Source organism: Heterocephalus glaber, unplaced genomic scaffold, assembly GCF_053883595.1.
Source record: "Heterocephalus glaber isolate CG9 unplaced genomic scaffold, H.glaber_assembly_v1.0 deba00001606, whole genome shotgun sequence".
Taxonomy (NCBI): Eukaryota; Metazoa; Chordata; class Mammalia; order Rodentia; family Bathyergidae; genus Heterocephalus; species Heterocephalus glaber.
Genome location: NW_028258377.1, coordinates 41,103,220 through 41,131,138, shown reverse-complemented (window position 1 = coordinate 41,131,138; position 27,919 = coordinate 41,103,220). Strand labels below are relative to the sequence as shown.

Sequence of the window (27,919 nt, the reverse complement as noted above, 5' to 3'; positions counted from 1 at the left end):
GATGTATACACATATGCCAACCGACATGCGGATCTTGACATATTTTGAATGATTCTGTTCTTCTAAATGTTCTAGTTGACCCACAATGAACTTCTAAGGGGAAAAAAATGCTTGAGGACCCCCTCTCCCGGAGAACCGGGCACAAGGCGGGCCTCCCCGTTCTTCTAGAGGTGGGTCCAAGGGAGTCCACGCCCGCACCCCTCGGAATCCGGGAGCAGAGGGCGGGTCCTCGAGAGGTGTTCACACAAAGAACGGGAGCAGGGAGACCCCGGACCAGCACCGCCAGCACCCCTACCTGCCCGCCGCTCCAGCGCCGCGGCCCCGCTCGGAGCCTCCCGAGACAGGTGCGAGGACGGCGTCCCGGACACCAGGCGTCCCCAGCGGCCAGCCCGGGGCGTGAGGGGCGCACCTGCAGCTCGGCGGCCCGCGCTCTTCAGGGCCTGAGCCGACGGTTCCCGGCGCACCCGCGGCCGGCCCCGCCCCTCAAGCCGCAGAGGCCTCACCCTGCAGGCCGGGCTCCTCCCGTGGGAGCCGGCGAGAACCGCCGCCAGAACGCTCGCAGCGCCACACTCACCTCGCGCCCAAGGAGCCCGCGGGAGACAAGGGCGGACGCAGCCGCACCCGGCAGGTCGGACTACATTTCCCACAAGGCTGCGGGGCTGCGCTGCGGAAGCCCGGTGCGCACGCGCGGGGCCGCAAGGGTAGACAATTAGGGCCGCTACAAACTGTAAGCTTCCCACCGTGACTCTTGTATTTGGTAAGGTCGCCTAACGGGAGTGGACCTGAGGGGCCACCTTCTTATTGCTGCCCCTCTTTAGAGGTCCTCAGAGAGTGGATGGGGCAGACAATCTTGGTTAAGCCTCGCTTTTCCTCATCTGAATTAAGGGCCCCTCATGCACTCCCTAAGATGGGAGCATAAGGACATAAGGCAGTGACAAACCAGAGGTGTGGGCATTTCATGAGCATGAATGGTGGCCCCTGTACCCAGCTCAGTGTCAGGAGACACTCTCGGTCCTTAAAAATTACCACTGTTTAGAAAGCCAGCAAAATCTCTATTAAACGTTTGCACTATTCTCAGGCAGTTTCAATTGGATCTGCTACTTTGGAACTTGGAGAAGTGTATGACATCTGTGGGGACAACAATATAATCTCTTCGATTGTAACAATTGGTTTTCTAAAATTAATTGCTAATTTCCACTGCCCCCCACATATTTTTTTACGATGAATAAGACAAGTGGGACCAAAGATCCAAGTTCCAAAACATTGTGCTTCCAAACTATCTTTCCCCGGGACCTTGCGCTTTCGCGGAAGGTGGCGGAACCACTGAGCTAAATTCCCGGATCCTTCCAAAATATCTTGATGTTGATTCTGCACAAAGAGCCAACCAGTTGCCCTACCTGTGCCACACACTACAGAAGCCGGTTATTTTCCTCTTGTTCTGCCTTTTTTTTTTTTCCTGTGACAAAAACAATACCCTAAACTAGATTTTTATGCAGGCTTCTAGAGACCTCATTTTGAATAGGCCTCCTCCTCCTGGGCCTGCTAAACCCAATTCTAGAAAGAATAATGTTAAGTCTCCCACCCTTTTGCTGAGCAAATTCCTTATCCCCCACTATTATGCTTATCTAAAATGTCCCCCCCCCCCCAAAAAAGGCTCATTGAATTGAAGGTTGGGCTGCCAGCTGATGGCCTTTTGGGGAAATGATTGTCTCATGAGGGCTTTAACTTCATCAATGGATTAATGAATTAATGGATGAAATCGATGGATTAGTCCATTGATGAGTTCTTTTTTTTGGTACCGGGGATCCAACTCGGATCCTTCCGCTTGTGAGGCAGGTGGCGGAACCACTGAGCTAAATCCCTGGCCCGATGAGTTCATATTTTGATGGTATTATTGGGAGGTGACGAAAATAGGACATGGAGCCTTGAAGGGAGTGGATCATGGAGGCATGACCTTGGGGACCATATCTGGTCCCCTGACCCTTCTTCCTGTTTCCTTCTTGTTTCCTGGCTTCCATGAGGTCAGCAGCTTTATTGTGCCATGCCCTTTCTCCATTATGTTTCTGCCTTATCACAAGTCTGAGAATCCAGAGCCAACTGACCAGGGACCGAAAACTCTGAAACCATGAGACAAAACTAATGTCCCATAGAGGCAAAATGGTGCTGCACAGGCCAGCATCGGACCCCCTCCCCCATTAACGGCAGCCTCTGAAGCCAGATAAGCGGCCAATGAGGGGACAAGGCTGAGATATGAATCACATCGGCACTGAAGCATAAGACACAAAAAAGTCTTTTTCTCAGCAGTAAAAAGTTGCTTATAGCAACATACTGATATCCATTAAGCTGTTACGGAAATTTGATGGTTTTGTGCTTGATGCACGAATGCCTTGTTCTCTTACTAGCTTTTCTGCAGAAGCGACTATTCCTGTGCATTCAGCCACGGCCCTCTGCCCGTATTCCATTTATACCTTTGTTCCTTGTTCATTCAGTAAAATTCGAGAGCTGGTGTTGATAACTGCCCTTTGCTCCTCGGAGCAATTGGCCATCCCAGTGCCCTTTTACAACTGCAGTTTTCTCTTGGTTTCATTTTCAGCTGTGCGCCACATCACTGAGCAGGAGACTGAACCTTTCACGAGGGTCTTCAGTAACTGGGGACCCTGATACGTCATGGTGGTGGAGTATGGTGGAAAAAGGCTGCCTAACTCGTGGATGCCGGGAAGCAGAAAGAAAGCGGAAGACGCAGAGGGGAAGGGACCAGGGATAAGACTATACCCTTTAAGGTTATGTTGAATGTGTTATTTTTCTCTTTCACCTCTTTCAAATTTTTCTTTTAACTTCAGTTTTCAGAAGTTTTACTATGATGTGTTTTGGTGTAGATATCTTTGGGTTTATGCTTTTGGGGGTTTGCTCAATTTCTTGAATCTACAGGTTTATATCTTTTGCTAAATTGAAAGTTTCATCCATAGAACTTCAAAAACACTTTAGCTCACTCATTCCCCTCTCCCTCCTGATCTCTGATGATAAAAATGTAAGATCTTTTGTTATAATCTCTCAGGTTCCTGAGTCTGTTCCCTTCCCTTTTTTTAGGTTTTTTTAAATCTATAATTAAGTAATTTTTATTGTTCAATCTTCAAATCCACTGATACTTCCTTGTCCATTCAGTTTTGCTGTGAGTCCATGCAGTGAGTTTCAAAATTATGGTTACTGTATTTCTTCAGTTGTAAAATTTCCATTTGTCTTTTCTTTATCCCTTCGATTTCATTTCTGAGATGTTCAGTTTTTTCACTAAGACTTAATTGATTTCAAGCATTTTCATAATTTCTCAAGTATTTTATACTTTATCAGCATTAAAGTCTTTGTCAGATAATAACACAGTCACTAACTTGTATCTACTGTCATTTTTATTTTATTTAAGTGATCTTCCTGGTCCTTGGTGTGATGAGTATCTTTCAGTAAAACCTGAACATTTTTAGTATTATATTATGAAATAATGGATTTTATTTGAACCTTCTCTTTTATTGGCCTTACTTTGATACTGTCCCAGCAGAGGCAGAGGAGGTTCTACGTAATTGTGGTCTGATGGGTACAAGAGGAAGTCTTTCACTTGGCCTTTCTGACGCCTGAAGAGGCAAAGGTCTCCTGTTTATTGCTTGCTGTGGTGAGAGTCTCAGCTTCTCATGGGGTCTTCGCTTGCACCACTATGACTGGGAGGAGCAAGACTGCTTTTTTGCTGCTCCTTATTTTGCCTCCATTGACACCGTGGGTTGAAATGTAGCCTCATTATTACTGGACAGTGGTAAAAGTTCTGTGCACTCAGGCTTCACTGAGACTGTCCTATCAGGGAAGGGGAAAATGCTGTCTTCTTACTGGGTAAAGGTTTCAGAAAGCTAGGTTCCCCATATAGTCTTCACTGTTCTTGAGGGGATGCAGCAGATGCCTATTACCAGCCAGTGTGGATGAATATCCTAGTTCTTGGCCTGCTCATGTATTACCCAGCTGGGTCTTTATGGCCCATATTTACAGCCTGGCAAATATAGTCTAGGCTTTCCCATGGCCTTTGCAAGTGTGTGTAGTGATAGGATCATCCTTTTCTGTTGTTTGGGTGTAGTGGTTATTCTCTAAATGTTTTTGATCTCGGTCGCTGGCCCTTTCTTGGTCATTTGGGTAGAGAAAGGAAGCTTTGTTAGGGCTTTTTGTCTCTGCCCTTTGTTGTTTCTGGGATCACAATTTTTTCAGCTTGAAGTCTGGGATATATAAAGCAAAAAGAATCATTAAAATTTTATGTTTATTTTATATACAAGGTACAGGGATTTTTACATGTACTTAGAGAAATAGGAAAAAGTACATTTGTCTACGCCATCTTCCTAAAACAATTTGACTTTTAGATTGAAAACTTAATGCATAATTATTTATTTTATCCAACAATACTGGTTGTTAGTTATGTTTGTCTTGTTGCTGAGACAAAATACCTGGCACCCAGAGTTAAAGGGGAAAGGGTTTATTTAGCTCAGTTTGTAGAGGTTTCAGTCGATAATCAGCTAGCTCTAAAACAGGGATGGCAAACAGGCATCACAGAGGCGAAACGTGGTGTGCACAAAGTAGCAAAGGTAGCAAAGGACCTTAACATTTTTCTGCCCCTTTTATCTTATTCAGACTACTTAGGGTGGGTAGCACTCACACTCTTACTCCTAGTGCCCTTGGGCCTAGCCCCACTGTGAATCAATCACACACTCTTACATTCAGCCACCTAGAAAAAAAATCATGAGGCTTTGAGGGGGGAGCATCTAAACACAAGCAATAACACTAGTATATAGCAATATTGTTACTAAAAACATGATGTAAACAGTATTTCTTTGGAGTTTTTGTTCTCAACTCATCTTGACATATCTATACACAAATGCATTATGATGAACATTTAAAATTTTGAGTTGATCTTTACAATTAAGAACCATAAAAAAGGATATTAAATGATATGGTAGAATTTCTAGAGTTGAAAAAGTCAGGGACAATGTAACTCAAAACGAAATGGGGACTGGAAAACAGATCTCTTGACTACGTTGAACGTTCTCATTGAAAGTTGTACTTTTATATGGTACTACTGAAACAACTGATTTTTATAACCTGAGACAGACTGGCCAATGATGCTAATATATCTTCTGTTTTTGAAAGACTAATTACTTTGATTCTGAAAAGTATAAACATGTCAGATGTAATTAAGAATTCTTCCATCTGTGGTGTTCAGCAAAATACCAGGACAACTACAGGGCACTAGGAAAAGAACTAGCCTCTTTTCCCTTCTCACTAGGAATATTTTTTTACAGACTCTCAAACTCCTATACCCAAGAATCAATCCTTCTACCAATTTCTCAAGCCAGTTCACAAATCACATTTGAACTGCTTGCTCCATCAGTTTCCTCCTAAAACAGTCTTCAAATTGGCCACTCACTCTTCAGAAATATCTATTAGTACCTTCAGGATCAAACTTCTACAGTCTTAGGAATACAAAGATCATTCAAGGCCTCTGACAGCCAAACCCTAGCTTTTATTTCAAATATTAATTTTCTTTCCTCTTCTATGTCAGGAAGGTCAGTCTTCCTACAAATTCCTATAGATGTTGCACTCCGTCTTCCTCTGAGCCTTTTGCTCCTGCACCACTCCTGGCCTTGTCTTCTCCTTCCTTTCCAGACATTACTATTCTATCCATCCTTCATATCTGGATGAAAAAAATTCCTTTTAATCTAATTCTTGCAAGACAACCCTGGTCACTTCAATCAGGTTTCTATTTATTAAGAAACCTGATCTTATACATACAAACACCTGCATGATGATACGTTTTGACCTAGTAGGATTGATTTCAGGTATGCAACCTCAAAATTAAAACAATACAATGCTCTATAATGCAAAAAACAATATGATAATTTCAATCAATACAGAAAATGGATATGACAAAAATATTTATTACAAAAATTCATAACACACAAGGAATACAAGAGAATGTCCTTATCTTGACAAGTATCCACCAACAAAGCTAGTATCATACTAAATGGATTAATATTGAATATTATCATTTCTATTCAACATTATACTGGCCCATGTTTATCTAGGACTGCAATGTAAGAAACAAAGGAATCATCATTGGAAAAGGAAAACTAAAATAGTATTTTTTTTTATAAATAACATGATTACATATGCAGAAAATTCAAAATCATCAATAAACTATTAGAAACAACTGAATTTAACAAGGTTGCTATATACCAGGCCAATATACAAAAATAAACTGTGTATCTATATACTAAGATGGAAAGTAGTTTAGGAGTTTTGTTTTGTTTTGTTTTTGTTTTTGTTTTTTGGTACCGGGGATTGAACTCAGGTTCTTGTGCTTGCACAGCAGGCGGCGAAACCACTGAGCTAAATCCCCAGCCCAGATGGAAAATAGTTTAAAAATATTTCCAATACTACAATGAGCACATCATGTCCTCTCAGTGCCTTTATGACACTGCCTAAGCTTGTCCCCCTTTCCATAGATCTTCACATACCTAGTCAACTGCTATATTTCAGTTTTAGTTGAGACATACCACTCTTTAAAGCATTATTTTTCTCACTGAGTAGCTTTAAAACTTTAATTCATCAGCAAATTCTTTCCTTAAGCCCTTCAGACCACATTTCAAATATACAAGTGATATAGGTAGAACATTTTAAATGAAACAACTGTTAGAAATAAAGCCATCCTTTCCTTTAAAAAATTCTCTAAAGCAGATTTAAACTCATTATCTTATTATTTTAAAGCACCCAAATATCCAGTGCTACCATTATTAACATCTTACAGATGAGATCTTTTCTACCATAAAAAAAAAAGTCAGCAGGCTGGGCTTGTGGATTTAAGTGGTCTTTGACATCACAAAAACATCTTTTATATTGTTGCCAGAAGTTTCTTATTAAAAACCTCTAATTGGCACCATAAATTTCAGAATGAAATTCAAACTTAGTACAGAAAGACCTTTTGTTACCTACCCTCTGCCTCCTGCTGCTTGACAAACCATGCTCATTACTTTTTGTAACAGATTTCCTACAAATGAGCCATGCTGTCATCCATCCACTCACATCTTTGGATACATGGTTTCACCTATTTAGAACACTCCTTTCACTTTTGAAGAATTTCAGTTATTCTTCTAAAATGTCCCAGGTATCACTGCCTCTGGGACACTACATCGTCCTTCCGGAATCCCTTGACTAGTCTTCTAATTCCTTCTCTCTACATCTTGTGTAAATCCCTATCTTTGTTCAACTACACAGTATCATCACTAATTAGACCCATTTTCTCCATGAAAATCACATTACCATAACTTTTACTACCCATTATTCCTTTTAACTCCTACTTGCACACCTATTTCATTTAATAGTTGAAGATGGCCAGTTTCTTTCTTCCATACAATTTCTATTGCCGAGGGTAGAATCTGGCCCAAATGAAGGCCTAAACTCACATTTACTGAGTAAACTAGATCCAAAGGTATTAATTATTTTTTTTCTTTTGCAGTCTGTAATTTCCCAAAACTATAAAACCCCAAGTGAATAAAAGAACTTTATTCACTAATTCATTCCTTTTTCAAGACTTTGTCACATGTGCTCTCTTTTAAAAACTATCAGGATTTATTTTGCAACAAACTAAAAACTATAGCTTTAATATTGAAGTGATTGGCTAAACAATCTAAAAGTTTGTTTAAATTATCTAACATTACTATTTAGAGCACAAGTATGGTTTTCTAATAAGTGACTCTAATAAAATTTTTAGAACAAAATTAAGAATTGTTTAAAGTGTTTGAGACATTTGGGTATCTTTTGACAGAACAAAAGGGAAGGTAACAGATTTTTCTGTCTCTTTTTAAATGAAAACCATGTAAAAAGGTTGAGAATAGGTTAGAAAGCGTAAATTCCAGACATTGAGGTAGTTTGCAGTTTGTTTTCCTTTTATTTGGTCCTATGCTCTAAAAATGCATTTACTTTTAAGATCAGTTCTTTTGTTATTACATTAGCTTTAATAACTATGCTAGCAGTTCATACAGGTTTCTGAAAAAAATTAGCAACCCTGAACCCCAATTTTTCTCCTCTTTACATAATGCAGATATTGCATAATGCTGATAAAGACAGAAAAAACCCATTTTCATCTTACAAATGGCCCATGTCAATATCTGCAACTATGAGGTGTCTGTCATAGGATGTTTTAAAAAGTGACTAACAGGTATAAAAAGTTTTCACCATAATCATTACATAGACAAGGTTTTTCCTTGGAAATCAGTATCTGATGAGGACTAAATTAAAAAGTTTCCTCATACTCATTACTTTAAATAAATCAATTTCAAGTATGTATTTCTGATAAGCTTTGGTTTAAGGCTTTCACAGACGCAAATCTGCTTTCAGGGAGTCCTCTTCAATATGAATTTTATAATGATTAGTAAGGGATGACCTCTGGCTGAAAAGTTTTCCACATGCATTACATTCATAGGGCTTCTCTCCAGTATGAATTCTTTGATGTGCAATAAGTGAGGAGCTTTGTCTAAAAGTTTTTCCACATGTATTACATTTAAAGGGTTTCTCTCCTGTATGAATCCTCTGATGTTGAGTAAGAGCAGCACTCTGGCCAAATGACATCCCACATTCTAGACATCGATAAGGTTTCTCTCCAGTATGAATTCTTTGATGATTACTAAGGGATGAGTTACATCTGAATGTTTTCCCACACTCGCTACATTTATAGGGTCTTTCACCAGTATGCATTCTTTGATGTTGAATGAGAGCTGAACTTTGTCTGAAGGCTTTCCCACATACCTTACATTTACATGGTTTCTCTCCAGTATGAATTCTCTCATGAATAATAAGAGTTGAATGGGAACTTAAGGCTTTGCCACATTCATTACAATTATACAGTTTTTCTCCAGTATGAATTATTCGATGTCTATTGAGTCGTGAGATAGAAGTGAAGCCTTTTCCACATTGATTACATCTGTAGGGCTTTTCTCCAGTGTGAATTCGTTCATGTTGAATGAGTGATGCACTCTGACTGAAGGCTCTCCCACATTCACTACATTTGAAAGGCTTCTCCCCAGTGTGAATTCTCTGATGATAACGAAGGGATGAGCTGGACTTAAAGCTGTTACCACATTCATTACATAAGTAGGACTTCTTTCTGAGATGAAGCCTCTGACCTCCTGGAAGGGAAGTGGTACAACTGGATGGCTTCCTGCCTGGATTATATTTATGAGGATTTTCTCGAGCATGGATTTTTTGATGTATAAAAAGGCCAGATCTTCTGCCAAAGGATTTACCACATTCTTTACATCTATAGGATTTCTCCACAGTGTGGGTTCTAAGGTGCTTACAAAGGGATGCACTATGGCTAAAGGCTTTCCCACATTCTTTACATATGTAGGGCTTCTCTCCAGTATGAGTTCTTTGATGTTGAATAAGAGCTGAACTTTGGCTAAAGGCTTTTGAACATTCTCTACACTTAAATAATTTTTCTCCACTATGGTTTTTCTCATGTTTACGAAGGGAAGAATTGTGAATGAAAGCTTTTTCACATGTATTACATTTATAGCGTTTATCTGCTGTCTTGATTTTTGGTCGGTTAAATGAATTTGAATTCTTCTTGAAGCTATTTCTTTGTACTTCATATTTTAAGGGTATTTTTTCTCTAGCAATCCTTTGTGTCTTAACGACAACTGATTTCAGGCTGATGTTTTGGCCAAATTCAAAATTGTTATGGCATTCACCTAAAGCAAGAATTTTCATATGGGTTACTGAAATTATTTGCAAACTTTCATTTTTGTCCCACTGTTTTTTAAATTTGTCCTCAGATATGCAGGGTCTTTCTGGTATGAGGTCCCAGGGTTCATCTTTTTTTAGTCTCTTCCTTATTAGCCCCTGAAGAGATGAGTCTTTAGTTTGAGTTGTCTTTGTGGTTTGAAGACTGCTTTTACATGCTAGAGAGGAAAAAGAAAATGCCAATGATTGCTGTGATTAGCTGAAATAAGTTTGTAGAAGGTATATTAATGATAAATAAGGATTTTTCTATGTGTCTAAAATATGGTAGCATGGGAAAAATAGGAAAATAACATTTAATTAAATGATAATGAGCAATGGCTCTACTACTGGAGTAAACAAAAGAATAAAGCAAGGTTATTTAAGGAGCATGAGCATAACACGAACGATCAGTGGGATGAAAAGAGAAATTAGAGAAGTATGAATTGAGAAATGTAGCCTGGTATCCAAAGCCTAAGATTGCCTCACCAACTATCTGATTTTTAAATTATTTTTATTCTTGAATGTCTTGCATCCCTTTCCTACGTGAGAAGCTCCTCCACAGCCTTCAGATTTATTTCCATGTTACCTTCTCTGTGTACCATTTCCTGACTCTGAGCTCCAATAATTCATGCCCCTCTTCTAAATATAGCACTTTTACAACATACAGTTAAATCACAGAGAAAATTTTCAGCTCCACTGGAATCTTTTAAGACCACGGTTGTATATGTGGTCTGTCATTGATGAAAACATCATACAGCGCAGGACTATAGTATATGTAAAGAAAAAATTTATCTTGGAGATGCTGAGAAAGGCTGCAACAAAATTCTACACTGCTGACAACAAAACCACTTCAGAAAACAGGATTGAGGAATACCTCCACAAAATGGTATAATTTATACACCTTAGACCTTAAGCTAGTATCTTATTTAGTGAAGAAGCACTGGATGTATTTCCATTATGATCAAGGACAAAGCAAGACTATCTGTTATTTTCCCTAATACTCAACATTGAACTAGAAGCATTAAAAAAATGCAATCAGATTAAAGAAACCAACTAGAGACTTAAAATGGATAATGAGGAAGTAAAACTACCTCAATGTGCAGATGTGATACTGTATATGAAAAATCCCAAGGAATCAATGAATCACTGAAGTAATAGGATATGAAACTGGCACACTAAAATCAATACCCATCATTTACAAAGAAAGAGAGGAGCAAATTTGCAAGAAATATGAAGGCCAGGCATGGTGGCACACTCCTGTAATCCCAGCATTTAGGCTGAGGCAGGAGGATCGCCATGAGTTTGAGGCCAACCTGGGCTACATTGTGAAGTCGAGGGCAGCCTGTACCTAGTGAGACTCTGTCTCAAAAAAAAAAAATCTATATGAGAAACATGTTATGAGCATTTTGAATAACATTAAACTACACACAAAAAATGGAATGACCTCTCATATTCTTGCATAGAATAATTAAAGGTCATAAAAATGTCAGGGGATAAAGACAAGAAGTTCCATGGCAGGCATCCGACAGAGGCCCTTGGAATCAAGGGACAACACGGGTTTTGTCCTGCGAATAACAGGGTTCTGACTACCCACTGCTCCTTGGTACCACAGAGGTGGAGACGTACAGGCAGGACACCACTGTTGCAATCTCCACTGGCTGAGATAGCGTCCAAAGGAGTTAAGCAACAGTGCCTAATCCCCGCAAACCCTACCTTTTTCGTTCTACTTTTGGGAGTCAGACAACTAAGGATAAGGACACTGAAAAGCACCTAGGTCCACTGGAGGATTTAGAAAGTCATCATGCTTTTCCAAGGAAAGACAGGGTCAGAAAAGGCATGAGAAACCCTTTGGTTTATGCCTCAGGTTAATTACTGGCAAAGAGACACCCTGCAACTATATATATAAAAAAAACCCCAAAATTAAATCAACAACAACAGAAAAACTACCCCAAACTCTAGATGACCCAGGAAAGGAAGAAAATCTGATTTCCACAGTTATAACAATGTAAGATTAAAATGCCTACTTTTCAACAAAAATCATAAGGAGTTTTTTAAAAAGGAAAAGTATGGTCTGTTCAAAGGAAAAAAATAAATAGAAAATACTCATGAGAAAAGATTAGATGGTGGCAGATGACGCAAAGACTAAGACAACTGTCATAAAGATGCTCAGAGAGCTAAAAGATATAGAAAAGACATAAAAATTAGGAACAAAATTAAAATATGAATAAAAAATAGAACACATAAAGAGAAACAAGAAATTCTGGAGAAACTCTGTGCTGCATGGCTGTCATCCCAGCAGTGGAAGAGACTCAGGCAGGAGGACTGGGCTACTTAGTGAACTCGTCTCAAAATGAAAAACAAAATGGGCTGGGAATGTAGCTCAGTGTGAAGCTACTGGGTTGAATGCCCAGTACTTAAAAAAAAAAAAAAAAAAAGAAAAGAAAAAAGAAATTTAGAAATTTAAAAGAAAATTTCATTTCAGGTATTCCAAAGATTTGAGCAGACAAAAGAAATCTGCAAACTTGAAGGCAGAATAATTAAACTCACTGTTCTGAAAAACAGAAAGTAAAAAATAGTGAAGGAAAGTATATAGAATCCAACACCCCCAACATCAGTCAGTAACCCACTCATGGCTTTCCTTCAGGGCTGTTTCCTAGAACTGAGGAAGAGAGACCTGACCCCATTCCCAGGGGCCCCAGCCCTACTTCCTGTTCAGTCTAATCCCTCTCACACTCACTTCTCTCATCTCTCAGGGGCTCTGAAGATGGGGCACAGGGTAAGACTCTTTCCTTTTGCTCTGATCATTCCCCCACACTCAGAGTATAGCTAGTGACCAGACTGCTACCTAATTCTTGAAGGCTTCCATGATGCCTGCATTCTATTTGCGTTTCTGTAGCCTCCCTGATCTCTGGCACCGGCTACACAATTAGGGTATTTTTTGCAAATGAGGGTTAAAAAGACAGACATCTGTAGGTGCCATCTCAAATGCTATCACCTGAGATTTAGGAGCACTCAAAACCTGGGCTGGCAGGACAAGGTAATATGTCCTGTGGTCCTCCCTGACCCAGGCATGAGGGGCTATGGCTAACTGTGTGGAAGTGACACAGCCCACCTTTTCACACCTCTCCTGCACACCTTCAGGCACCCCAGGTAGCTGTAGCCTTCTCTGCAGTGAAGGCACCTGGGCCTGGCTCCAGGCTACTTGGGACTGCTCAGTCCTGTGCAGCTCCCAGGTCCTCAGACCAAATCCTGTGATCAGCCCAGGATTGGTGGTATCTGGTCCCATTGCTGCCTCCTGCAGCCTCATCTACTCTTCTTCTCACTGGACACTGGCTCCCCATATCAGAATAATCACACCGGCCATTTCTGAGGCTGGACTGATTCTCCACATGCTCAAACCCCTACCCTTCCTCAGAAAATCCTTGGCTGCTGCCACTTCGTTGCTCTCAGAGCACTTTGTCTTTCCTCTGCTCTCACTAGAAATTGCTCTTCCACACCCTAAGTGTGCATGGCATCTTCACTCTTATCTTCCACACTGGTCTGTAAGGCATGAGCACAGGGCCCAGTCTCACCATGTCCAATGCTGGCCTCTGGGTCCTTGGCACGAGGTTACTCAGCACATACGAAAGGGGAGCCAAGCTATGGGCAGGGTGCAAGCCTCAGTCCTCCAGCACCAGAGATTTCCTACTTACAAAGCCCTTATCCCCAAAGGCCACAATGACGACCTCTCCCAGTTCTCTGCTCTGTTCATTTTACCTTAAGCTCAGTCACAGATTCCTCTTTCTTAACTACCTGGAAAACACTGGTTCCTGGGATTCTTTCCTCTGCTCTGTTCTCTCACCTGGTCAGCTCAAAGCTGAAAATGCCACCTTCACAGTGAGGGATCCTTGACCTCCTCCTGGGAGTCCCAACCCGTCCCTTTCCCTTATACACCTGCCCATCTGTGATCTCCAAGTACTTCACTCACATCTCAAATGAAAGTCGCCCTGCACTGACCTCCTCCTGTGCCCTTAGCAAGCTAACTCCTCCTTGTCCCCCATCACCCCCACAGGGTGCAGCTTCTAGCTTACAAGACAGAAATGGGCTCTGGGAGGCTTCTCACCTACTTCCCACCTTTACTGCTACCATCCTGTTGGGAGCCTTGCCTTCTGTCACGGCTGGGATCTGAATATCCCCTAACAGTCTCACGTGCTCAGATGTGAGGCTTTTGGAAGGTGACTGATTGTAGGGAAGCGTATGGATTCTGGCCTTCCTCCTGCCAGCACCCTCCAGTTCTGTGCTCTCACAGCACTTTGTGCCTTTCCCTCCTGGTCTTCCACAGAATTTGTCATGCCACACCCTGGGTGTCTGGCGTCTTCACCTCATCCTGCACAGTCCGCCTTGCGCTCCACGAGGGCAGGACCTGCATCTCCTCCTGCCCCGCCAGCACCTGGCACAGTGCTCACTCAGCATTGTGAACAGACAAGTGGTCAGGGAAGGTACAAGCTGGGCCTCCAGCTCCAGAGCCTCCAGGATAACCACCCTCAGCCTGGGAGAGCCACAGTAGCCGCCTCTCCAGTCCCCTCTGCCACTTCTCTCCTCTGACCACGGCACCTCAGGCCCAGTCACAGATTTCGCTTTCTTAACCACCTGGGAAATGCTGGTTCCTGGGATTCTGTCCTCTGCTCTGTTCTCTCACCTGGTCAGTTCAAGGCTGCAAATGCCACCTACACACCGAAGGCTCCCTGACCATCCCATGAGTTCCAACCCATCTTTCACTCACCTGCCCACCAGCGATCTCTACCGGGAAGGCCATTCACATCTCAAAGGAAAGCCGTCCTGCACTGACCTCCTCCTGTCTCCTTATCAAGCTGGCTCCTCCTTGTTCCCCATCACCCGCACTGTGGGTGCCTCTGTCCGGGCCTTAGCAGCTTCCGGCTTACAAGACTGCAGTGGCTCTGGGAGGCTTCTCACCTCCAGTTCTGCCTTGCATTAAGTTTATCCTCCACATTGCTTCAAAATAACCACTCTCATTAACTTCAAATCCCAAAGGATTTCATAAAAATATACCTGCTTTGTGAAAAATTAAAACGTTGCATGCAAATAAAGCCCATCATCAGATTCATTCCAAAAGTAACTACTGGTGCCAGCTAAGTTGTATCCCCCTAAGCTTACCCAGCTTCCTCCGAAGCTTGCTCTCTGTCCCCAGAAGCATTACACTGCACACAGACACACACATCACTGTCTTTAAACAGCGACGTATCTTAGAGCACTCAGTACCATGCTTCATTCCTTAATGGCCCTTGGCGCTCTGTCCACATCAGTGTGCTCTTCATTTTAAGTGTGGTGAGGGGTTCCAGAGTAAGGACATACCAGTTTCTTCAGCTATTTTGTTGAAGGACATTTAAATTGTTTCTGATTTAGATCAATTCTTCTAAACTTCAAGATTCATATAAAACGCTACTTAACTTCTTCAATTATTTTCAGTCATCCATGAGACAGTTCCGGTCTCTTAGAACTGCACCAAAGCACTGCTCCTATGTGGCCCTTACACAGCTTCCTCCTTTCATTTCTTTCCTCGGCTTCTCCTTTTCCTACACCTACCCTCAGCTTCACCCAGAAGGAGTTATTTGCAGTCCCTTAAATATACTGTTTGTTGAATGAATGCATGAAAATGCAGCCCTTCTCGGAAGCAACAGGAAATGACAAGAAGAGAGCCCTGAGAGATTCATTTGAGAAGTGACTACAAGAAAGTGAGAGGAAGTACATGTCTAGGAGCTTGGGCTTTGCCTTTCCCTCTTCTTAAGGACCGAGAAGCTGAAGAAGTTTCCCAGCCAACACGCCAAGCTTCCTCGCCTTCGTATTAACCCAGGTACCTCGGGCTCAATCACTCACCGAGAGAGGGGCCTCCAGGGTTTTCTTTCTCAACCTTCCAGGGATCCTCTCCTTGCTGCAACAGGGAGATCACCCTTGGTTTGGTAAAGGGGAATCCTGCTCACAGACAAAAACTGAATTAATTAAAAATTTGAAAAACAGCAGAGTAAGAGAAACAGACTACAGAAACTGTCTGTGGCCCACAAAGCCTGAAATGTTCACCACCTGGCCCTTTCTAGAGACGTTCTGCTGACACCGAGACAGGCAAGTGCAGGTGCAAGACAACAAATGAAGCCTCTGCCGAGATGAGCCAAGGAACCACAGGAGAACTGCGGTGGGGAAAAGACTGGACCGTGAAGACACCTCCCGTGGGCAACCACACAGAGGGCAGGGAGTGATTCCCAACAGCACCCCCTCTGTTCCTGTGCACGTCCATTCCAGGCCTGTGATCGCGGCGGGTGCTTTCAATTTATTTGTACACACCCAATTTGTACAGTCCTAAGGCAAAACTCAGCTGACGTTTTTGATGATCAAGAGCTGCTACTCAGGGAAGGAAGCACTGAGACCTCCCTTTCCCAAACTTGATCGCTGCGGGGAATTTCCTTACCCAGGGAAGTCAGGTTCCTGTAGTTCTCCAGCATGACGTCCCGGTACAAGCTTCTCTGCAGAGCGTCCAGCTTCCTCCACTCCTCCCGAGTAAAGAGCACAGCCACATCCTCGAAGGTCACTGCCACCTGTAAGGACAAGCCACTGCAGCTCACTCAGGACCAGGTCTCAGAGGGAAGAAGGCAGCAGTGGGGAGGCAGAGGCTCCTGGGAAATGCTGCTGTTGCCACTCAAGGTTCTGAAGGTCCAGGTCGTCTGTGAAAAATGGACACTGAGCAGCCAAAAGGAGGAACCTGGCCGCTATAGTTTGGATCTTCCCTGCCCCTCAAAGCCCAGTGTGTTGAAGTCTTGTTCCCAGGCCCAAGGTGCCAGTGAGAGGAGTGGAACCTTCAGGAGGGGACCCCAGCTGGTTCCTGTTCCTCTCTCTCCTTCCCAGTGGCCTCTTCCTGCAGATTCCCGCCCTGATACACGGTACTGCTCCAGCACAGGTGCAAAACTACAATGCCAAGTGACCATGGACCAAAACATCTGAAACCAGAGCTAAAATAAATCTTTACTTCTTTAAATCCGTTATCTCAGGTATTTTATAACAGTAACAGAAAGCTACCGTACCAGCTGTGTGTCACTCAGCACAAGATGTCTAACGGGACTCAGGCATTCAATGAGTGTTAACGAAAATGGTCTTTGTGAAGATTAGATGATAACTTGTGAAACAACTGGAAATGTGTCTACTCTTTAACTCACTGGTTACTGTATTTGGGTTGGATTGAGGATGCATTAGAGTACACAAAATTGCATGCACGAGGTTACTTAGGGTGCTTGTTATAGTAAAACATAAAAATAAAAGGAAACCTGAATCCTTTAAATAATGTTAAGACAGTGTCTGGCTGTTCAGTCAAACTTCAGGATAGTAATTACAAAAATTAAAATGGCTATCGGTTACCGACTGCTTTCTACTGGCTAAGTACTGCTCTTAGCGCTTTATGTTCAACTTTAGTGCATAATATATTTAATCTCCACCATAATCCTATGAAGGAAGAATTATCATTGCTCCTATTCTACATAAGAAAAAATAATATCACAGAGGATGAACCATCTGTCCAAGTCACACAGCTTCTACCACACAGTGGGGGAAGACGAATTCCAATCCACGTGGCTGTCTGAGGCTCCATTCTTAACAAAGCTGCAAAACTGTCTCAACACCTATCTCTCAGGGATAACAAAGGAGATCATCTACATGGGTGGCCTAAGTTCTTCGAAGCAGCCACATGTGTGCTAAGATCCTGCAGACTGACCTCAGCTGAGTAGAACATGGTGACTGAGAGACGGAGTGCTACAGGTGCAGAGCTCAGATTATCCTGGGCTATCGCAAGAGCTCTGGAAAACCAGCCACTTATTTTAACATTTGTTATCTGACCTCACATTCTCCTATGAGGTAAACGTTCTGGAATGTATCGCTCAGCTTAATAGAACTCCAGTCTCCACCAACCCTAAGGCGAAGAGTGGGATAATACCTGATTTCTATAGGAAAGATTTCCTCCTTTGCAACAGGCTGCCTACCTGATGCCAAATTTAACTATTTGTTAAATGTAGTAATGCCTCTCTTTGTTCTCTGGCTATAAGAATTCGTATAACCTCCTTCCAGTCAGAACATGTCACTAAAGTATCTTGAATCTGCCTTCCTAGGTCATGGTCACTCATGTTTGGCTCAGAATAAACGATTTTCTTCTTTACTGTAAAGCAGAATTCTTATTTTGTCAACACATACAACAAAGATGGACAGCGATGAGGGTTGCTCAATAAGGAGAATGTATGTACTCAAAATGCTACTGAATTTCACACTCAAAAGGGGTTAAAACGGTAAAGTACATGGGATGGACACTTTGCCACAATAAAGTTTAAAATGGTACAATACATACATACTTATATATGCACATACATCAGGTATACAGAAAATGATTCTGAAGGATGCGCAACAAAGGACTGCCAGTAAATACCTCCAGACAGTGGGGCCATGGTGATTTTACTTTCTTTTTTATGTATGCTGTGATACTGTAAAATACATATTTAGTCTTCATCCCGATTTCCTGGCACACAGCTCCCAAAATTCTTAAAATCGTCAAAGTGATAATCAGTCTCTGTTAACTCCTGGCTGAGGCTCCCGGCGAGCATCAGGATAGGGGCTGAGGGGAACCTGGCCAACGATTTAATCAACCTTGCCTATGCAGTGCAACCTCCCGAAGAACCCAGCAGCACTGAGAAAGCCGGACCGCTGAATACACGGAGCTTCCCGAAGGGTGGCGGAGCCTGAGAGGACTGGGAGCTCCACACCCCATGTCTCACTCCTGTCAGAACGGAGCTGAATTAAAGGACACCAGCTGGGGTCTCCATCTGCAGCACGACTTGCTTGGTGGACAAACCCCTTACCTTGGTATGAGAAGTGTTAGGAGAGTGTTGGTATAGGAGAAACTGAGTTTGGTTTTCTATTCATATTTTTTATACTCTAAAATTTTTAATGTGAGCATATAATACATGTATGATAAGATAATATATTGGCATATGAGGCGAATATAGGAAATGATGTTTCCCCTCAAAGAACTTACAATCCAACTGGCAGACAAGGAAAATGCATGAAATAGTGTGAACCACGGAAGAGAGCTATGTAGGGACCTGGGCTTAACTCAGTGGTAGAGCACTTGGGTGGCATGCCAGAGGCGCTACTACGATCCCAGCACCGAGGGGTAAAAAAGTGGTGTACCTGAGCAAGCAGAACCATGTGACACCTTCTACTTTAATCTTCATTAGAGACAAGAAAAAGAAAACTGAGATCCAGGCAGATGAGACCCCAGATCACATGCTTTACTAGGGCAGGAGCAGGACCATAACTGAAACTTCCCAATTTCGAACCCAGCTCCCACTCACTTCTTTCTGATCTTAACCCTCCATCACTGAGTGTGACACAGTGGAGCACACGGCACCGACACATGGTCAACGGGCATGAACAGAGAGATGCACTAGGGCATTCTCGTGGATGGAGAAGGGATGGAGAAGGTCTAGACAGGAGAGCAACTTGGCCTTGCTGGAATGCAGTCAAAAAGCCTTGAAGGAAATGGTGCTGCTCAATCAGAGGATGGCAGATCCAGGCCACTGCCTCAGATCCAACCCCACCACACTTGTGGGGCCAAAGACAATGCCAAAATTGGCAAAGTGCCCTGCTACCATGTGACTGGGGCTGCCATGCTCTCCAAGGTGAAGCAGTGGAGCCACTGGAGGATTTAAGCCCGGATTGGGGGCCAGGTGCACGGAGCCTGAATGTGAGTTACTTGACTTCTTTGAGCTTCAGTGTCCTCATATGTATGTAAAATGAGGAATAACTGCCCTCCTGTATTGAGAACTAGAAATATCCTGCAAAGTGTTACGGTTTATATATAAAATATCCCCCCAAAGCCTCGTGTGTTCCCAGGTGGGGCTTTTAAGAGTAACTGGATCATGGGTGTTTTATAACTAGATCAGCCCGCTCATTGGTTTAATACAGTACTGGGTGATGGGGTTGCTGGCGAAGGGAGTTCCACCCGGGCTTTGGGTGACACCAACCAATAGGCTTGCACCGTGGACAGAACAAAAAGGACAGAATGAAGCCTTGCTGCTTTCTGCCTGCCCTTCTGTGGACTGTTTCTCCTCTTTCAGGTCTCTGCCATGCCACCCTGCCTTGGAGCCAGCCGACTATGGACTGAAACCTCTATAAACCGTGATCCAAAATAAACCTCTACTTCTTTAACTTGTGGTTGTATTTTGTCCCAGTAATGAAAAAGTAACTAAAACTCAAAATCTCAACATATTTCTTTTCAATTATTAGATGAAGATGAATGAAGGAGGAGGAGTTTCTGGTTCCTAGAAACACTGGAAAGTAGTTTCTGTCAACATCCACACAGTATTATTTAGCTGCCACAAACACCACACCGTGAGCTATTACCACCTGCCAGGCCTTGATCTAAACACTCTCCAGGCACTAACTCAAGTCGGCCTCTCTCCTCGCCTAGCGCTAGGCACAGCTGTTCTTTGGATCTTACAGGCGAGATGGAATTATTTGCCTTCGGCCTACAAACAGCAACAGAGGAGAGGAGTTAAAACATGTCCTCTGGGGGCCAGGGATTTAGCTCAGTGGGTCCAACGCCTGCCTCACAATCGCAAGGTCCCGAGTTCGATCCCCGTTACCAAAAGACAAAGTCCTCTGGCTTGGGAGCCCTCACTTCTAACCACTGGGTGCACTGCTTCTCCATCACCGATATCCCATGAAACCCTCCTGTGGCTTCCTGTGGAGTCTTCCCTTTGCCCTCAGAGGAAAAGTCCTCTCCCACTGTGTCTCCTCAACATAGCTATCCTTTGTTGACACAGCGTCTCACCTAAATGGGTGCCTCTCTTGCACCCCAAAATAAAGATGAAAACGGCAGGTCAAGATCAGCTTTCGTGAGTGTTACAGGCAAAGTAAATGATCTTCAAGGTGAGAGGAAGAAAAAAACAAAACAGTGGGCTGCAGAAGCTAGGGAGAAGTACTGTGAGAACTCCCAGGAGTTAAAAGAATCATTCTTGGCAAGGACAGGAAGACATGGATGAGTCAAAGCAGCAGGGCCAGAAAGAAATTTTCCCAGGTGTGCAAGTTTTTCTGTCCCTAATGATAGGACACCTGGCTTCTAAACTGTCAAATTAGTTATCAGACAGTGATTCGTCGTCTGATGAATCCCTGAGATTAGTGAGCAAAGTGTGCCTATCAAGAACAGAAAAGCGAACACGACATGTGGATGAGTGTGGGCAGTGCTTCCTACATCACCCATGAGTGACCAACGCATCCAAGGTGAAAGGACGTGCGCTGCAAATCCCGGGGAAGGCTGTACTGGGTAGAAGTCTTCAGCAAGGGAAGAAACAACAAAGCCCATCCATTAAGAATTGAGATGGGGCCGGGGATTTAGCTCAGTGGTTCCAGTGCCTTCCTTACACGCTCAAGGTCCCGAGTTCAATCCCCGGTTAAAAAAAAAAAAAAAATTGAGATGGCAATGAGCTCACCTGAGCCCTTGCTTCCTTCCGCTTATTAGCCATGTCCTCTTTCTGGGCTCTTCCCCCTGGATGGCTGTGGTCTCCAGAAAGTAGATCTGAGAGAAGAAAAAGGTATCAGGAGAAAAGCCCTTTCCACTTTCCCCTCAGAATCAGCATCTCTGACATCCTTCCACCGCCCAAGAAAGACCAGATGTGTCCTCAGAGAGGGAAAGCAGGAGAGGCTGGGGCTGGACAGAGGCAGAGGTAAGGGCTGAGGCCAGCTGGCTCCAGACCCTCATTCTTCTTGCCTCAGGGAATTCCCAGAAGCGAGACCTGGTGAGGATGCTGCCTGCCATAAACTGCAGGGACTCACTGAGCCTCACTACATGCCAGGCACTGCTTACTGTTTGGTCCCACAGCCTGCTGGCATTGGAAACTAAGGGCAGGAAACCGAGGGCAGTGTGGGGGCCACCTGTTCCTGTTCACACAGCCAAGGAGAGTGGCACCAGCATCCAACCCAGGAGGGAACCTGAGATCTGCTCTACTGTCACTATCCAGCCCGTGACAGTTTTCCTGAACCTCAAGCCTTTCCATCCAACGTCTGTCTCTTGTCAAGGAATCCATTTCCAGAGTTTTAGAGAAAACCGTTTCAGAAAATTATAACATAGGGTTGCCTATTGCGCTAAGATGGAAAAAATAGAGGTCGAGAGGAGACAAAGAAAACCAAAATTTGAAAGTATATAGTCCTGAACACAAACAAACAAACAAACAAACAGCTCCAGGACACCAGGTTAGAATTTTTCCCCTTCCAAGCCACTCCTAAATTCCTACGTCTTAAAAATACAACAGCCTGGGCCACTGGGCCGTGCCTTTCACCTGGAAGCAGAGCCCTGCTCCTGCCCCTCCGGGGATGCGCGATTCCAGGCCCCAGCCGGGTCCCCACTGTGCCCCAGCCCGAGCCTGTGCGCCTTCCGAGCGCGGACTCCCTGATAACCCGAGGCCCGTCCTGGTGCTTCCCGGCCCAATCGGGGACCTCGGCGGTGGCGGCGGTGGGCTGGAGTCGTCTTTGGGCGCTCCCGGGACCCTGTCCGGGGACACGAGGACATGGAGGGGACCCGGCACGGAGGCCCAGACCCGAGCTCCGCTCCCGGCTCTGCACGGGGCCAGCGCGGCTCCTCCGGAAGCCGGCTTGACCCCGCCGCACGGCCCGACCGACCGAGGCCCCGGGAGCGGGCCGGGCCAACCCGGACGGAGCGTGGGCCCGGCGCGTCCAGGGACAGCACGGGCTCGGGGCGGCGGCGGCGGCGGTGGCGGGCAGGTGACAGCCGGGGCCGCCCGCGCCACAGAGGCCCCGCCGTCTCGCGGGGCTGCTCCCGCACCGAGTCCGGCCGGCCACCGCTCACCTCCCGACTCGGTCCCGGCCGAGCCTCGCCGGGACGCGCTCCGCAGGGGGAGGAGCCGGCCTTCCCGCCTACCGCAGCCCGGCGTCGGGCCCCGCCTGCCCAGCGACCTCCGCCTGGGAGCCACGCTCCCTGAGGCCCAAGCTCCGCGGCCCTCGGAGGCGCTGAGGGGCGGGGAAGGGGCGGGGCCCGGCGGCCGCTGGTGCCTCTGGGAAATGGAGTCCTCCTGGGCCCGCAGCATTCGGGGAAGTGTAGTTCTGGTGCCTTTGTCGGCGTAGGGGGGGACCTAGCTGCGTCCACCTGGAGCCCAGACTCCCCAGGAGGCTCCCTGGAGCGCTCTTGGGCATCTGTCGCCTTCCTTGAGCTGCAGAATCTTGGATTCCAGGAACTGAACTTAGGTTCATTGCGGGGAGTGTCTTGTAGCTCTGCGTTTGTGTGAATGATGGTGTGGCCACCAGGCAGTGGCCCACAACAGACCCATTTCCCCTGCGATTACTCAGTAAAACAGCACCAAACACCTGCTACGTGCCGGGCACTTATGTGCCAGGCAATTAAGCGGTTTGACATACGTCAGTGAACAAAATGAATATTATTGTCCTGGAGTATGTTTTGTTAAAGGGTCAAGGAGCAGAGTATGAGTGAAGCTCCTAATCACGTGGCTTTTAAAGAGTTGATAAGTGTCGCGAGAAAAAGCAAAAGAGGAACAGGGTTGGGGCTATCTGGGGCCATTTGGGTGTGAGTCGGGTGGCCTAGGCTGGTGAGAATGGAGCAAAGATTCTGGGGCAGTGAGGCGAGGGGGGAAGGGAGGGGGGTCATTCCAGGTACTAAGAAGTCAAGTGGAAAAGAAATTGATGTAAATGCTTCCAGTTACAAGAAAAACACAGGGGGGAAGGTTTGATTGACAAGTACCAAAGAGGCAGAAGAACCATGCCCTTGATGTCACGAACCGGAAATCAGTGAGAAACACTTTGATTAACTTCTAGTGGCCCTTTGAGCTGCATACTAGTCTCTCTGTCGGTCACTGGTGCTCTATTGGGGATTGATCCCAGGGCCTGTACACTGACCTCCATCCCCAGGCCTTTTTATTCTTGTGGGTCAGGGTCTCAGCTAAGTCACTAAATTGCCCTCGCTGGGGTAGAATTTGTGCTCCTCCTGCCTAAGCCTTCCAGAGTGCTGGAATTGTAGGCATGTACTGCCATGCCTGCCTGGGCTTTTTTTTTTTTTTTTTTTTTTTTTTTTTAACAAAATGGAATATTGTAGACTGCACTTGTAACCTGTGTTTTCCTACCATTGAAGAATATGCCTTAAATATTTGAATTTGCCAATAAATATTCTCCTTTTTCAAAAACAGGTTTCGTGTACTTATTGCATTTTTACTTTTAAGGCATTTAACTAAAGTTATTGCTTTTAATATACTTACCTAAGTTGTTCCTGCTAATCATTTTTGTTATCTTTCTTTTTTATACCTTTCGTGTCTTTGTAGTTTTATCTTTGAATATTATTTTCTTGAACTTCTTGAAATTGTATTGGCTGATCGAGGGCTGGCCAAACTCTAAGACAGTTAAGTACATTGCCCAGTTGCCTTCCTGGAAGATTTTACAGTTTAAGCAGCTGTTGACAGTATGGACCTAAGATGCTGCCCACTCTGGACTTTTAAAAGATGTTTTTCTTTATTTAATATCCAATGGTGTCTTAGTTACTTTTCTCATTGTTGAGACAACGTATTTGACACCCAAAGTCGAAGGAACAAAGGTTAATTTCAGGTCACAGTTTGTAGAGGTTTCACTCCATAGTCAGCTGCTTCCAAGGCAGGTGGCATGGCAGAGGGGCACTGAAGAGGAGAAACAGTTCACGGTGGGCAGAAGGCAGCAAAGTAGAAGGCAGCAAGCAGGGAAGTAGCAAAGCAGCAAGCAACAAGTAATAAGCAAAGCACAGTAGCCCTCTTTCTGTCTCTGATATTCTTTCCAGGCCACAGTAGGGCACGTGGCACTCATACCCAGGGTGGGCCTTCCCATTATCCACTCCCAGAACCATGCCAAACCAATCATGGGACTAATTTAATATTCACACACATCCAGAATCTGAGCATCACATGCTTAATCCCAGCATCAAACACCCTAGATCCAGCTGCCTATGAAAAGCCCCACCTAGGACCACATGAGGCTTTGAGGGGACATCTAGACGCAAGCCATAATAAATAGTGATATTGTTTTTATAGCAAAGTTTGAGTACTTGTGAAATTAAGTATACTAGAAGGAAATGTTATCTTGTTTTTATATGTAATTTTGGTTACTTATGAAATTAAATATGTCATACTTGTTAACCATTTAGGTTAACAACCTAATATTAATTGCCTATATAGGAACTTTGGCCATTTATTTGGTATTATTTTAACACGCATAATTCTTACAGAGGAAAATCTTTTTGTTTTCTTCTGAGAATAATGCATTCATTATGAACATTCACACCGTATGTGGGGTGAAAAAACGTGTAACGAAGAAAGAAGCTCAACAGAAACACAGATTACATCTATTCATAAAGGGTACTGTGTGTGTACACACATCTATCTGCATAAAAATGGAACCACGTTTCTCATATTATTTAAAATATAAAATACATGTAAAGCCATTTAGAACTGATAGTCCAATCTAAACCGTGACTATAAAGAGAACGTTTCTGTCACCCGCCCCCCAAATTGAGAAGGAACTTCTTACTAACTCTTAGCGCTCCTTCCTAATCACAGACATTATAAGTGACATAGGCTTTTAACTTTATAGTTTCATTAGTGCGTGTTGGTGAAGCATAGTGATTACACCTGTGTAGATGGTTGGGGCACGGCTGTTCTTTAGTAGGGACACGGTGGTTCTGTGACCTACTGTAGTTTGAGTCTGGAGTGTCCCTGAAAGGCTCACGGATTCAAGGCTTGATCCCCAGTCCACCAGTGTTTAGAGAAACTACTTTAAGGCGATTTAAAAATGTTTATTAGTACGTGTTTGGAGTATGCAGTGTTTATATTTATTTGGGCAGTTTGCAGGTGCACATAACACATCTGAATTCTTTTCTCTGTCCCTTTCCTCGCCCAATCCTCCCTTTTCCCGCCAACTCTTCTTCCCCTTCCCATTTGCAAAAGCTCGATTTCCATGTTTTATTCAATTCCCTCCCTCTTTCAAAAATCCCTTCTTCCTTCCTCCCCTCCCCCTCCCTCCATCCTTATTCCCCTTTTCATTTGAAAAAAAATCACCCTACTTCCCCTTATCTATCTCGTCCTTTGCTCTTTATTTGTACTTTGGGTTTCTTCGATAAGAGAAACCATGTGATATTGAAACTTGTGCGTCTGATTCATTTCACTTAACATTATGGTCTTGAGGTGCATCCGTTTTCCCACAAATGCCTAAACTTTACACTGCTTTATGGCTGAATAGAACTCCATTGTGTATAAAGACCACATTTTCCTTAGGTATTCATCTGTTGATGGGCATATAGACTGTTTCTGAAATTTAGCTATTATAAATTGGGCTGCTATAAATATGGGTATGCATGTATCACTGTAATATGATAACTATAACTTGGGAAGATACCTAGAAGAGGAATGGCTGGCTCAAATGGAATTTCTAGTTTTCTTTTTTTTGAGGACTCTCCATACTGATCTCCATTGTGGTTGTACTAGTTCACATTTCTACCAGCATTGTAGAAGTGTTCCTTTTTCCCCATAGCTTCACCAGCATTTGTTATTATTTGATTTCTTGATGGCAGCCATTCTTTCTAGAGGAAGAACTTCAGCACTGCTCTAATTTGCATTTCTGTAATGGTCCGTGATGCTGAACCTTTTTTCATGTATTTATTGGCCATTTGTACTTCTTTTGAGAAGCATCTCTTCCTTTCCATTACCCATTTTTGATTGGTCTTTTATTTGGGGAGGTCTAAGTGTTTGGAGTTTTTTATATATTCTAGATGTCAGTCCTCTGTCCAAGGAGTAGCTGGCAAAATTTTTTCCCATTCTGTAGGTTGTCTCTTCTTTGAGTTGTTTCCTTTGTCTCTTCTTGGGTTGTTTCCTTGTTACGCAAAAGTGCTTTTTGTTTGTTTGGTTTTTGTTGGGGTTCTTTTTGGTACCAGGGATCAAACTCAGGACCTTGCACTTGCCAGGCAGGTGCACTGCAACAGAGCTAAGTCCCTAACCCTATGTAGAAACATTTTAATTTGATATAATCCCACTTGTGGAGTGTTATTTATTGCCCAATTGAGGTTCCGTTCAGAAAGTCCTTGCCTATGCCTACATCTTCAACAGTTTTACTTATTTTATCTTTCACTAGATTCAGTGTTTCTGCTGTAATATTTAGGTGTTTGGTCCATTTTGATTTTTTTTTTTTTTTTTTTTTTTTGTACTGGGGATCGAACTCAGGATCTTGTGCTTGCTAGGCAGGCAGCAGCACCACTGAGCTAAATCCCTGGCCCCGGCCCATTTTCCTTTTATTTAGAATGAAGTGAGAAGGATAGGCCTAGATTCATTCTTTTGCATGTAGATAACCAGTTTCCCCAGCATTTACTGATACTTACTGCTATGCGTCCCTTCTGGTGAATTTCTTACTTCAGTTCGTGTTCAGAATTTCTGTTCAGTTTCTTTTTACAATTTTTGTTTATTAATACACTCCTTTTTGCCCTACATCATTTTCCTAATTTCCTTTACTTCTTTGTCCATGGTGTCCTTAAGTTTCCTGAGCAAATGTGAGGCAGTTGACTTAACTATCTTTGAGGAATAATTATAACATCTGGACGTCCTTGAGGATGATATCGATCATGGGTTTTTCTTTTCCTGTGAGCGGGATATACTTTCCTGTTTCTCTGTGCGTTTTGTAACTTTTTATTGAGAATTTCACGTTGTGAATATTATATCGTGCTAATGATGAAAATCGGATTCTCCCCATCTTCATGGATTTCTGATTTTGCTTGTTGAGTTCTGCAGCCAACTACTTGTGACTTTCTCAAACTGCATCAGCAAACTGTGTTCCTTGTTGTTTGTGGTCCCTGGAGTTTTTGTTTCATTATCTTTAGGGTCAGCTAGTGGGCTGACAAAGAGCTCCTGAAAAGTTTAGCTCCAAAAAATGGAGAAAATAGGGATTCATGTTTTTAAACCGTCTGAAAATGCCACGAGGATCAGAGAAGCCATTGAGCGGAGCGGGAGGAAACAAGGCAAATAGCTGCGCTGGTTTTCAGAATACCATCGGACCTTGCCGA

The 27,919-nt window shown here is 43.7% G+C and overlaps 2 protein-coding genes and 1 long non-coding RNA gene across 9 annotated transcripts in view; 1 reads left to right on the top strand and 2 right to left on the bottom strand.

Annotated features, from left to right (window-relative positions):
- Positions 1-639, bottom strand: part of Zfp2 (ZFP2 zinc finger protein) — a 37,627-nt gene extending 36,988 nt beyond the window's left edge. Inside the window, exon 1 of the mRNA XM_087194628.1 lies at positions 575-639. The gene's annotated coding sequence lies outside the window, so the exon portion shown is untranslated. The remainder of the gene's footprint in view (positions 1-574) is intronic.
- Positions 142-9,817, top strand: LOC147823033 (uncharacterized). Its single transcript, XR_015444680.1, has 2 exons — positions 142-628; positions 2,594-9,817. It is a non-coding gene; the product is annotated as an uncharacterized LOC147823033 (long non-coding RNA).
- LOC101716670 (zinc finger protein 354A) lies at positions 4,395-22,880 on the bottom strand. Of its 7 annotated transcripts, none has more exons than XM_087194607.1 (5): positions 22,763-22,880; positions 21,318-21,403; positions 16,259-16,385; positions 15,673-15,768; positions 4,395-9,977 (listed from the first exon to the last, which is right to left on the bottom strand). In XM_087194607.1, the coding sequence occupies exons 2-5, from the start codon at positions 21,348-21,350 to the stop codon at positions 8,392-8,394; spliced, it is 1,842 nt and encodes a 613-aa protein (XP_087050733.1). In that variant the 5' UTR covers positions 21,351-21,403; positions 22,763-22,880; the 3' UTR covers positions 4,395-8,391. The 7 variants fall into 7 exon arrangements, with proteins under 7 accessions (XP_087050733.1, XP_087050732.1, XP_087050736.1 ...); XM_087194606.1 differs by having other exon boundaries at positions 22,691-22,875; XM_087194610.1 differs by lacking the exon at positions 22,763-22,880 and adding an exon at positions 22,321-22,664.
- Positions 22,881-27,919: the final 5,039 nt, after the last annotated feature.